Here is a 12,983-nt window from a genome sequence, read left to right on the forward strand (position 1 = left end):
AAAAAAAGGCAGTCGCTTAGGACATCAGATTACTGAGGGTCACTACTTAAGAACACAGTACTAAGCCAGGTGTCCTGGGGTGGCAGCCTTGGCCCCAGGTGGTGAAGCCCAGCTCTCCTCTAATCTGTTCCTCTTTCGCTCACACCAAATGCTTTTTCTCCCTGAGTAGACTTGATCAAGCTCCGGGTTTCTGGAGATAGTTTTCTTTACATGGTTGCCAGAAACTCTGTATCTTCACCTTTCTGATCTTGGTAGCTGGTCTCCTAAGAGAATGTGGTTTTACATCATTCATAACCCCAGATGCAAGTTGCTGTGTAAAGGAGCAATGCCATCCCCATCAGACAAGGGCTCTTGTGACATCTGTTTAAACCAGGCTAATTTAATTCCCTGAACTCACTGGCTAAGTAGATGAGCTGATGGAAAATCTACACATGTAAAACTACCATATACTTTTCTGTACGAGGTGGACAACTCAATCTAACTCACTCTACAGCCACACAGCCACTTGGATCTGTAGCCCCTTACGGGCACAGTGTAAACATAAAATGGATGCAGCAGCAATGAAGAGATACACAGGATTAGATGTTACTGTCCCTAGAATTTACATCACACATGACAGTAGAGACTACACTACTGCAATCTGTACCTCTCAATGAAAACACAACACATTAGACAGTCCACACTGAACTCCTGGCCTGCAGGGGACAATTAGTTTAGTCCACGCATATGACTGAAAGCCATTTACCTGGGGGCACCCTAAGAAAAAGCTGCTGCTCTGACAGTGGCAGCAAGCTGCTTATAGCCACTATCTATCTTTGGGGACCTCTCAACTACTCCCAGCATAATTTTTCACTGTCAATACATTCAGTACCCCCAGGATATCCGAGAACTACAGCATATGCTCAAAACAGACAGACATGCTTTGTAAATCTGGCAGGAGCTACTCCAGCTGGAGGGGCGCAGCAGCCTGCCACACTGTAAGTGCCCTACCAAGAACAGTCAGAGCAAGAGTTTATAGTCTTATTTCTTACAAAGGAGTTGCACAGTTTCTGTTTTATTTATAGCCAGCCCCAAGTAAAATGCACATCTGTACTGTGGCATTGTCCTTCCAAACTTCTCCAGACCAATGTTTTTGTGAAGACTGTGTGTGGCATGAACCACACCTCATTCCCCCTCACAGAGGATCCAGATGCCTTTGTGGCTTCGGGAGCTCTGCCAGAACCAAGCGGGAAGCTCTCTGCAACTTCTGCAAGGGCAGCACTTAATAGAACCAAGCATGAGGCCATCCTTTAACATGACCTTTGGGGACTTTACACAACAGCAAAGAAACATGTGGTCATATCATGGCTACTACTGGGCAGGGCCCCCCTCTTTAAAGTACAAGCCGGTAACATGCCCTGGAAACTGATGTCTCAGTAGCACTGCCAAGCACCCACAAAAAAACAAGGGTGTCAATTTGCAGAGGTCTGGCCAACAGCAAGCATCCTAAGATGTGTGACAGGTACTCATGCCAGAATGACAGTGGGAAGATGATTTCCTGCTGACTTCAGCACTGCAAATGAACCTGTTAGGCTGTGTGAATGTTCCTTAGTAGTGATAGTGATTATGCAGTTGTTTCTGTACAAAATCTGCCCATTAGAAGGAATTAGGTTTGTGACTGGCCTGTCCATCCTTGTACCAGCTGATGGCAGCAGCAGGAATGGCGTGAACTTCACACTCCAGAGTAAGGCTGTGGTTTATTTTGATCTTCACTTCCTTAGGGGACAGAGCCATCCCTGAGATATCCCCCTTGTTAATGGTTGGCGGAACTGCGCAAAACCAAAGAGAGCAAGTGTGATTTTTCTGACTTAATGCCTTAGGCAGCATTTCACATTTAACTGGACAAAGGGAAAACCTGGATGATAACCTCAGGGAAAGCAAGTGCATTACTCTGTAGCCTGCCTCTTCCCAGTAGCTGATTTTTTTTTTAACATGCATATACATATGTGTGTATTTCAAACTATTTCTACTATATTTATTATATATAAAATATATAAAACTGTACTTAACAGTTTTAGACATGGAAACCTAACTATAGCCTTACCCAGCTATAGAACTTTGTTATCTGTTTGGCTTGATTTCTATGAAGTTCAGTGTAATGCAATCATTGAAAAGCACTTTAATGGAAACGAATATTCTCAGAAACACATGTTTGAACTGAAGTCCACACTTAGAGTAGCTAGTCAAAACTCAGTATTTCCATTCCATTGAAATACCAGTGTTGCAAAATCTTGCTTCCTTCTGAATCAGAACAAAACCATAATATTTCAGAATTCTTTAGCTACCCCCACCCTGGTATCGTAATATCTTTTAAATGCTTTCAAAGCATTTTCCATTCCTTTTTTTCAATTGAACATTTTAAATTCTCCGTAACGGTTACAGCAGCACAATAACTGACAGTTGCAGTGGCATTTGGAAGTGCAGGGCTTTATGTTACTAGATAGCCATACTTCAGTAATGATCTCTTTTATCATCTTCTCATTATTCTGAATCCAAAGGGGACTTATTAGGGAATTAGTGTCATTAAAATGACAACACAGTTACTGTGAGGTAGTAAACCAAATTGCAGTTCAGACTAGAAAATTAAAAAAGATGAAAGATCATGCTTGACTGAGCCCATAATGAAGAGTTTGTGCATTAAAATAGAGCATTAGGCACAAATACTCAAAGGACAATGTGCTGACACGAAACCTTGAATAAGAAAGCTTTTGTGCATATGGTGTTTCATGGAAGGTTATTCAATTAGTATCCTCTGGTTTTACCTTACTCAAGAAAGTTTCCCATTGGATGTTATGGATCCCCGCCTCTCCTCTTTTCTAAAATAGTTTCTTTGCTCACAAGATTCTCCACTCACATCTCTCACTGTGTTGTACGTATCTGATTTGAAAATCATTACCAAAAAAGCATTTCAGAAGAAACTGGAGTTCAGTGTTTCTTAAATGTCTTCACCTGGGAGGTACTAAGATTTTTATCCCAACAGCAGCATTTGTGAAGGATGCAACAGCAAACTACTCTATTATCCTTCCTCAAGCAATGCCATGAGCTATTGTGGATGTTTGCTAAGTAAAGCTACTAACAGAAATCCGTGTATTCATCAGGATAAGTAACACTGCAAAGGCATAAAAAATGGAGGAATGAAAAAAGAAATATTATTGGGAAGTATTTACATACTGTAGACTTTCACTTCATAGTGCTTCAAAGTTTCTCCTGCCTCATTTGTGGCTATGCAGGTGTATCTTCCAGCATTGTACTCTTGTGCATTTAAAATCTGAAGAGTTCGACCACCTGCCAAAAGACATAATTCTTTAAAACGTTCTACATTTACTCCTGATTTCCAATTATTTAAATAGTTTCTGCAGCATATTTTCAACCCTTTGGTCCAAATTCTGCTTTTAGATAATCATAAAAACCTGACTGCCCTGTATACTGTGTAATAAATGTGTGCATAATTTGCAGGAGTGCTTTGGATCACAAATCCTGTTGCTTATGGATTCTCAGAAAATTTGTTAACAAAGTTCTCTGCAAGAAATTTCTTAAAGATATTTAGACAGATTTAAGTGATTTGGGGTTCTGCACATTTCTTTCACAGAAAAAGGGAAAGGAGGCATAATCAGTAAGATTTAGCAAGAGGACTTTATTCAACATATGGAGTGTATGTGAGCTCCTGAATTGCCTTTCTGTTTCAGTGCAGTTCTTCCTATGAAAGAGGCCCTTAACTCCTTCTGAAGAATGGACAGAAGCAACAGCCACAATGTCAGAGTTGCAAATATGCAAGAATCGGTAGGATTTAAGAGTCCAGGTGGCCTCTACAACTTTGAAATCCATCAATTTCCTTCCCATAGTACCGACTTAACTTATGATTTATACAGTCTGAATTCTCAGAGGTGAGTCACTATTTGACTTGGCTGCAGCTCTTTTTAGACTGCATTCCTAGAAATGCAATTGAATTACTATTCAATTCCTTGCTATCAATACCAACTTATTCTTTTTCTGAACACTTGCAGTTAACAATGCTAACTTTCTTTTTCATCTACATGGCTTCAGTGTTATGAGCGAAGATTGCTCCTGTTTTCCACCTCCATAGATGTGCTAGGTAAAGTCACTTCACAAATTAAAAATGGCAAGCTACTAATAATCTAGAAAAACGGAATTTTACTAAATGCTACAAAAGTACAAACAACGCTTAACAGAAATACATTCTTTGATTTTTTTCCTTTTAAATCTGTAGCAGGAAACTGAACAATAAAAAAGAAAAAGTATTATTTCTCAATGACAACTAAACATTTACCTGGCAAAATACGGATATTTCTGTTTGATTCTAAAGGATTACCATCTTTCAGCCAGGTGATCATTGCTGGAGGATAAGAGTAAGCCTCACAAACCAGTGATGTTGGGCTGTTGAGGATAACAGTGACATCTTCTGCATTCCCATGGTTGTCTGCACCCACAATGGTTGGAGACACTAGGAACAACAAAATCATTAACCAGAAGAAGGACCTCTGTGAAAAGCCAATTTTCTTTTCCCTGTTCAGTCTAGGAATCTGGTTGCAGCCTTAAATAGCTGGGAGGCATTCCTATGAGACGTGCTGAAACCCAGAATGAGACAACATTCATCTGATTTTATCTTTTGTCCTGAAGTCAACAATTGGCCCATGTCAGTGGAATCGTCCACCCTAAGCCTTTGTCAAACACAGGTCACCAGGAAGCCAGCCATCTCTTCTTGCGCAGCAGCTGGCAGACCCACTGCTTGATGATCCTGTGAGCAGCAGATTGGTAGGAGGCATGATCCTAGGAAATGAGGATGTGGTAAACAAACTCACCATTGTTTATATGTGGTTATGCAATAACCATCGTGCAAAAAAAAACAAACCCAACAGAACTGCAGATGCTTTCAGCTTTTATGAAGAGATCACAACCTGAAGCGCTCTCAGATACTTCTTTCTTGAATCACAATAAGCCAATGTACTGTCCTGCTTATTACATTCAGACAAGTCCTGTCATAGTTCCACATTTTCTAGCTCTATATTCTCTAAAGCAAAGAACTGCTATTTATATTGAACTACTATTATTTGTAATTTACTAAGCTATAAAATTTTAATTGTAGACAGGCAGCTTACACATTGCTGTAATTAAAGTACTACAAAATTCCAATGTGATTATCTGTTTTTTCCCAAGATTAATATTTTCTCTGCAAGAGCCAGCCCAGCTGTCTTACCAAGTACATTAAGACTGTAACTTTTGCTCTTCTCTCCAGCTGTATTGGATGCAATACATGTGTATCTCCCTGTGTCAGTGATTTGAGCATTGGTGATTTGCAGGAAACGGCCACTGGACAGAAACTTGTGATTCTCATCCTCAGTCAAAGATTGCCCATCCTTTATCCAGGTGATCTGTGGTACAGGGTTCCCTTAACAGAGTAAAGAATATCACAAATATTAGTTGTGGCATAGCCATTTCCAAACAAACAAACAAACAAAAAAAGCTATTTCAGATATCCTTTAAAAATACATCCTTTAGGGAAACATTTTGGAATATGCACTCTATTGAACCTCTTGAAGTAATATACACCTCCTCTTAAATTCCACCAGCCTTTGAGAAGAAATATCACAGGAAATGTTACATTTTATGTAACATTTATAAGGAGGAGACCTTAGTCCTGCTATAAGCACCATGGTTAAAACTGAAATGTTGAAATTCCACTGAACCATAATTTCCATTAAAAACATGCTGTTCAGAATAAATGGTGATTGACACCATGGGTTTCATAAGTAATATTGTATACTTTTACCTATCACTTCACATGTTAGGGTAACTCTGTGCTTCTCTTTTACTTTCACATCTTCCAATTTATTTTCACCCATAATCCCTGGAGGCACTGCAAACAGACAAGACAACAACAGCGGCAAATATTACTTGCAACCAATTGGAACTAGATGATCTTAAGGTCCTTTCCAACCCTAACTGTTCTATGATACTATGATTCTAAATACAGTAATGACAGTATCTTAGTGTATGCTTCCCTTAATCACATCAGTCTGTGAATGGCTCAGATCTACCAGAAACAGGTCCAGGTGTGAGACATTGTAGAACTAACCTGCTAGACAACATATATGCACTGCACCTCTTAACCATACTAGCACATGCAAAACGCAAGAAAGGACCAAAGGCCCATAAAGCATTCACCTCACTTCATTTTCAGAGCCAGAGAGATACTCAGGGTGCTGAGGAATATCTTCTGTAGGGCAATATTTCTGCGTATGCACAGTAGGGCAAAGATGACAAGCACTTGTTAGTGATTTTACGCGCTAGAAAGTTTTTTGAGTTTGTAAAAAAATTCTGTCATACATATTAAGCAGCAAGTGATTTATCTGTTCAAAACCATGTACTTAAAGAGTTGTTACCATGTTGCTTGTTTTCCAACAGGCTTATAAAAAAGAGTCAACTTGCCTATTTACATAACATGCTGTTTATTTTTTCCTTACCAGCATGCTCTGAAATACAATACATTACCAAAAAATGGATGTTGTTTAAAAGCATACATGTATTTTATGCAAATACAGACAATTCCATACGCAAATGAGCAAACTATATAGGTCTAAAGGTATCTTGCAGCGATACAGATTATGTCTCTCTACAAAACAAGACAAAAAAATACCCCTAAAATGCACAACCACACCCCAAATTGTTAACTCAATACAATAAAACTGTTACTTCTTACTTAAGGCTGACTACTTGATGATGTGTTTTCAAATAATCTCAGTCAACAGGACTACACAGACTCATGTATTTTTGGATTAGAAAGGCCACATTATGAATGTGTTAAGGTGGTTAAGAGATCCAATCAACTACTTATTTCAAAGCAGATTCAGGCCAAAATAAAATGGCATCACAAATCAGAGTAGGCATGGAATAAACAGGTTGAAAAGGAGGCCTATAACTGTAAGAATGACACCTAATGTCCAAGAGATTTTTGAAAGTTTAGTAACAAAATGTGGGACTAGGGAGCCAGATACTACCCTTTAATAAGCCTACAAAACGCAAACTCAGCCTAGGTAGAAGACCTAAAAAGAATGTATTAAAATTTATTCAGCAGCTTATTTGTGATCTATAACTAAACTGGAAGCAAGTTTTATGAAAATAAGGATTATGTTAATATGAAGAATTCATTTCCACAGAGAAAAATGTTGCTACAGCAGATTTAGATACTAATGAAGTGTACAAACTACAGTGACAAATCAAAAAAAAAAAAAAGAGGTTTGCATCTCGCTTGACTGGAACGGCAAAGATACTGCTTCCGTATGGCTAAAAAGTTGGCCTCTGAACAGGACACATGGTGAGATGTGGGTTAGTAGAATTTAGCATTCAGGAAGAAAGATGCTGCCAGTACTGGCACTCTTACCAGCTTGCGATGCAATTATAATCAAATTCCCTGCTGCGACTGTACAAGCAATGCAAACCAGACTTTTGTATGGGTTCTAATGTTCAAACGCAATGAGGCAAAGATGCATCAACTAGTGAATGAATTATATGGGAGGAAATAAATATAACCTAAAATAATAAACTTCAGAACTTTAAAGTCAGGCCAAAAGTTACTATTCATAAACAAACAGAGCAATTCATCACTTTGGCCCCAAAATAATATCATAAGATATCAACACATGTTAATTTCAGAAATATGGCAAAGCCACACCAAACATTTTGCAAATATAAATATTATGCTTATTACATCAAGCTCTCCATGCAAACTGGCTGTCCTGTTGCACCTCCTACAATTTAGAGAAACACTGGTAAGTCTCTGTAGGGTTCCTATTTACAGTGAGCCAATGAATATCCTGTGTTGCTATCAGGACACATTCCAGTAACTTTCCTCTAGAAAGACAAAGGAATTACTGAGGGAAGGGAAGAGATGACTGAACAATAGAATTTTCCACTTAGACCACTTGCAATCAGCTTCACTGAGCATTTTTCTTCAAGTCAAACAAAACCTATGGAATAGATTCCCAGAACCCTCGAGAACACCCTGCCACTAAAAGCCTCCAAAGAAAACAGTAAAACAATGAATGCTTTTCAGTGTTTATCCATCTCTTCCATTCTACCAGACTTACACTTCCGTGAGCTCATCAAATAAACATGAACTGACATGAATGTGAGTTATCATTCACAGGCTGAATGTGCATAAGTCAGCAGAAGGCAAGGGAAGCTGATAGGGGTCAGCACCTTAGAGAAAAGAAACTAAAGGAAAATGATGTACAGTAATGTAAGACAACCTACATCAGGCCTGCTATTTTATAACAAATAGTTACGAAACAAAAAAGGTGGTATTTCTTGGGAATTTTTTTTTTTTAGAACAATTATTGTGAAAAAAATTACACATTAATTGCTCTAAACAGCAATCTAAAGAGCCTGCTGTACCAGTACTTGTCTAAACATGTTAGCAGGCTCACCCACTACCACACTTGGTTTATAACCCTTAAAATACCAAAGGCTTTACTGACTGAAGGTTTCCACTGGATCTGAGATTTCTATTTTGCAAAACCAATTCCAGCTCCACTGTTTAATTTTCCTGTCCATCTTGGCTTTGCCTTCACATCTTTGTTGCAATAGATTATTACCATCATGCCACTTTCATATGGCTTCCTGGGGCCAGTTTTCTTTTGACTCAAACCAGCTTAAATTCTGGCCCGTGCCAAAAGATATAGCACTATTTCACTGACCGCTCATTCTCGTGTTCCTTTCACCAATACTGGCATTCATAGGCTGTGTGGTAAACCAGCAGGGAACTAATCTGGCTGAAAACTAACATGACTAGGAAAACACAAACACCCCACTTTTCCAGATCACTTATAAATTGATTCACCTCATTCATCACACCCAAAGGACAGTGAAGCTATGAGCAACAAGAAACTGAAGAGAGGATGGGAGTCCAGCTGTAGGCATCTCCCAGATTTCTCTGACTAAAACAGCAACCTAACTGAAGCCAGTTTGTTGACATAGCTCCTTTTCAGAAAGGAAACAAACCATCCACAAAACACAAGTAGCTGCCACTTATTCCACATTATGCCTGAAGAATATTCTCTTTAAAAACAAAAGAAACAACAAATTCACATGTAGAGGTAACTTCTCTTTAAAATTCTATTTTCTAACCATGTTATCAAATTAGCTTTTTTTTCCCCCCTAAGGGCATACATTTTGGCATAATCATTTTTTAAATATTATCAAAGTAAACACTAGATTCCCTTCTTCTGTAACAAAATTTATCACATACTTACCTAGAACAGAAAGGGCAAAATCTTTACTCACTTCCCCCGCAGCATTGGTCACTACACAAGTATATTGACCTTCATCTGCTACACTTGTATGTGTCAAACGGAGCGTTCTGCCTCCTGAGTGGAAAGTGGAAAAAAAACAAAGAAAAAGTACTATCACTGAAGTCCTTCTCCAAACACATGCTCCCAAATTGTAGGTGCTATCTCTTAATCTTTTATGTTTTGCTTAAATTTACAGCTGTTTTTTTTTCATGTGGTTTAATTTTTAATGTGCTTTGTTTTGTTGAACAAAGAGTAAGAGAAAGGGTCTAACCTTACTCCTACTCCTATCATTTCCCAGTGCTTTTAGACCTGTGCTTCACATTGATCATCCTATTCTTTCTAGTCAGCAACTTCCAAACTACCCTGACATAAGCATCTCTCCCCACCCCAGTACTGGTTGCCTGTAATGTTTTAAAATAGCAGATTGCTCTTAATACTGTGGCAGAGCTGTTGTCAGAAAAACTTTGCACAGGCACACTAGCTTAAAAGGAAGAAGATTTGCAACTACGTTTGACCAAAAGATCAAGAATATCCATGCTTTTCCATAGCAAAATATCTTTTCTTCCTTTTTGGCAGAAAAACAGCAAAACAAACACCAGTGAGCATTTAAATGTGAAAACAAGTGGCCATCCTTCAGCTTTTTCCCAGTTTCTCTTTAGTAGCTCTCACATTAAGCAGTCATTACCACACAGTACATCATATCTGAACTATGCATCTCCTGCCTGAGGATATCCACAGGGTCTCATTATTGGGATATATCCCAGAAAATTATGTTCCTGATCATACGCTTTGAAGGAAGAAACTGCTGACCTGGTTAATGGATGTGCCCCTGCCCAAGGAGTTCTACCTGCTGAAAGGAGTACTGAGACAGCAGAAGGCTCAATTCTTGCAGGCTCAGTTTTTTGCAGCACTGTAATTCCTTCTCCCATCCACACCCTGAACAAAGCCATATAACAAGCAAAATGAAGCAGATCTCTGCCTGCAGGAGACTGTAACTTTCTCTGGTATCACATACCATAGCACACCCAGGGCTTCAGTGCTGAGGCAGGATATGATTTTCTACATTTACCTAAAACCTAATTAAAGCTTTTCTCCTTCCTAAAGCTAGTGCGCAGCTTAGTGCATGGTCTGCAAGGAAAACAGTGGTGGATATTATTTTTCCCTTTTTTTTTTTTTTCCCTAAAGGATATATAAGAAGCATCATCAGAAGGAAACATCAGCATCTGAATTAAAAGATTAAAAATTGCCAGCAGCATGTCCACACATTTAAATCATCTACAATGCCAAGTATGTTTTCAATCAACAGAACCAAAATCTTGCTTTGGCAAAGCATTTTACCTCCTTAATTAGTTGAAGAGGGAGATTTTGTTGTTGTTGTTGCTGCTTTGTTTTTTAATAAAGTTCTAAATGCCATGTTGGTAACAATTTACCACCACAATGCAGTTTTTTAAAGCACAAAGTTTGCTGGAAAACATAACACTGAGTTCTGGCCTGTTTCCCTACTCCCACTGCAGCTAACATTCAGAGACAATAAACATCTTTTTGTCTCTCACCCTTCCTGACTCTGTAATCCGGGTGGTGATATTAGTGTGGGTGTAGAAATCAACAGACAGGACAGAAACAATCAAGCCCAGAAGACATCATTTTTGTTAATGGCAATGTCACACAAAAAAAGGAGTGCATACCAATTCAGATAGTCAGATTTATACTGGATAATAATCAGACACTACTCCTTTTTCCATGTGCCATCTGTAAAAATAGGAAAGTAGAGGACAGGACTACCTGTAATGTTAAGAGCTACCCTGATCAAAAAGCTACACTTTTCATCAGCTACACTGATAAAAAAATCCTGAAAGATTTCAGCTTCAAATCCAGTCTTAGCTGAGCTTCTAAACACCTTCCAGTTCCTTTACCTTTCATAGCTTTCTTGTATTCACGCTGTAGTAAGGTTTGGCTTTACACAGTGAATATGTCAGAGTATTAGAAACTTCTTCAAAATTTATTTTCATTAAATTTCTACCTATGAGTAGCAAACCCAAAATCAAAGGAAAATCTGAATTGTCACCTACACACCTTGGTTGTAACCAGATACTTCATTACTTCTATGCGCTCCACAAAGCTGATTCCCAGACACGTGAATTCAATGCAAAATATGTTGCCTGCTCGGTATGCATTTTCTGTTTGTAGTCTCAAGAGCACTAACTCAATTTTCTATTGTAAACACAAAGCTTGAACGTCACTGCAGCAGCCGATCAAGTATTCTTACTTCTATATGGTATTGCAGGAAAATGGTTTACAGGAACAAGTACCAAGACCCTCATATTTCAGACATCTCTGTCAACTACTACTCTCATAAAAAAGCATCTAAACTAGGTTGGTAAATCTTGAAAATCAAGATCCCTGATGAATTGCATCTGTTTCTCTGCTTGACTATCCTAAGTTTCTTCAGATCTCCTGGATTAGTCTTGTTAATGCAGCATCCTGTGTTTGACTGACCATATAATTGCAACTTTTATTAGATGACATTCTGGAGATCAGATTCAGTTAGCTGTTAGATTCAGTTTACAGCAGTTAGCTGTAAATAGCTGCAAGGCCAGAAAGTATTTACACGCATTAATTTCTGAGGCTCATGAACAGAAATTCATGAGGCTCATGAATATTTCCCTTCATTTTTATATACAGACCCACAGAAATGAAAGATGTATTTTGTTTATTGTCATTTATATTCATTCTCTCTAAGATTTTTCCTCTTTAAAAGGTAAAATAACTGCAAAGAGGTAGAGAAAACTAATCAAATGAGAGAGCTATTGTAGTATATGTTCTGGTATTGACAAAGCAAGATGTCACCATCAGATATATCTCTGGTAATAACGGATTAGACTAACACATGCTAGCAGCCAGAATAACGGCTTAATGGATGTCCAAACAGCTCCCAGCCTTTGGCCCATACACATAAAGTTTGGTAACAATTTTAAACATTTATGTTAGCTTTTCATCAAGCACTCCAGTTAATCTGACCCCGTTTACTGAAAAGCTTCACAGTGAAAAGCTATTTCTTGTCTCTCCTTGTCTTTACAGATTATTAAATCAAACCTTCTTTCATGTGAAACACTTGCACTGTAAATGTAGATACAGAGGGCCCTTTGTCCCTTCCCTCTTTCTTTTTTTTTTAAATAACTGTAACTTTTGTACCTGAGAGGATTCGCACTGAGTTATTCAAAGTGACAGGCCATCCATTCTTGAGCCATGTTATTGTTGGCAAGGGAATTCCTGAAGCTTCACAAACCAGAGAGATGGGATTCTTCTCCACAATGCTGATGTTTTCAGGCATCTGCAGGTAACCAGCAATACTTGGGGGAACTGCAGAAAAGAATAAAGAGAAGCCATGCTTCAAAACAAGTAAAACAATAATTTTCATCTCAAAAGTTTGTGAGTTTGGCAACTAAAGTGCAACAAGACTGAGACATTTAGTGCTATATATTAATGACAGCTTCTTACTGTGTAATGGCATAGAAATACTAAAATTAAATTCTATTAGTTCTACTACTTTTATGGCTTAAGATCCATAGTGAATAACATTTATAGTAGTTCTGCCCATCTACACTAATTATAATTTCCAGTATCTAATGAAACACT

The 12,983-nt window shown here is 38.3% G+C and overlaps 1 protein-coding gene across 6 annotated transcripts in view; it reads right to left on the reverse strand.

Annotated features, from left to right (window-relative positions):
• The window catches only part of HMCN1 (hemicentin 1), a 190,985-nt gene that overhangs the window by 52,087 nt on the left and 125,915 nt on the right, over window positions 1–12,983 (reverse strand). For all 6 annotated transcript variants that reach the window (XM_062606280.1, XM_062606279.1, XM_062606283.1 and 3 more), the window contains 7 exons: window positions 12,540–12,707; window positions 9,309–9,422; window positions 5,828–5,914; window positions 5,255–5,446; window positions 4,328–4,501; window positions 3,211–3,324; window positions 1,663–1,808 (listed from right to left, as the gene is read on the reverse strand). In XM_062606280.1, coding sequence (XP_062462264.1) covers window positions 1,663–1,808; window positions 3,211–3,324; window positions 4,328–4,501; window positions 5,255–5,446; window positions 5,828–5,914; window positions 9,309–9,422; window positions 12,540–12,707 — 995 coding nt within the window. The remainder of the gene's footprint in view (window positions 1–1,662; window positions 1,809–3,210; window positions 3,325–4,327; window positions 4,502–5,254; window positions 5,447–5,827; window positions 5,915–9,308; window positions 9,423–12,539; window positions 12,708–12,983) is intronic.

Source organism: Pezoporus occidentalis, unplaced genomic scaffold (assembly GCF_034315485.1).
Source record: "Pezoporus occidentalis ecotype Australia unplaced genomic scaffold, CSIRO_AGI_Poc_V1 ctg95, whole genome shotgun sequence".
NCBI classification, from domain to species: Eukaryota; Metazoa; Chordata; class Aves; order Psittaciformes; family Psittacidae; genus Pezoporus; species Pezoporus occidentalis.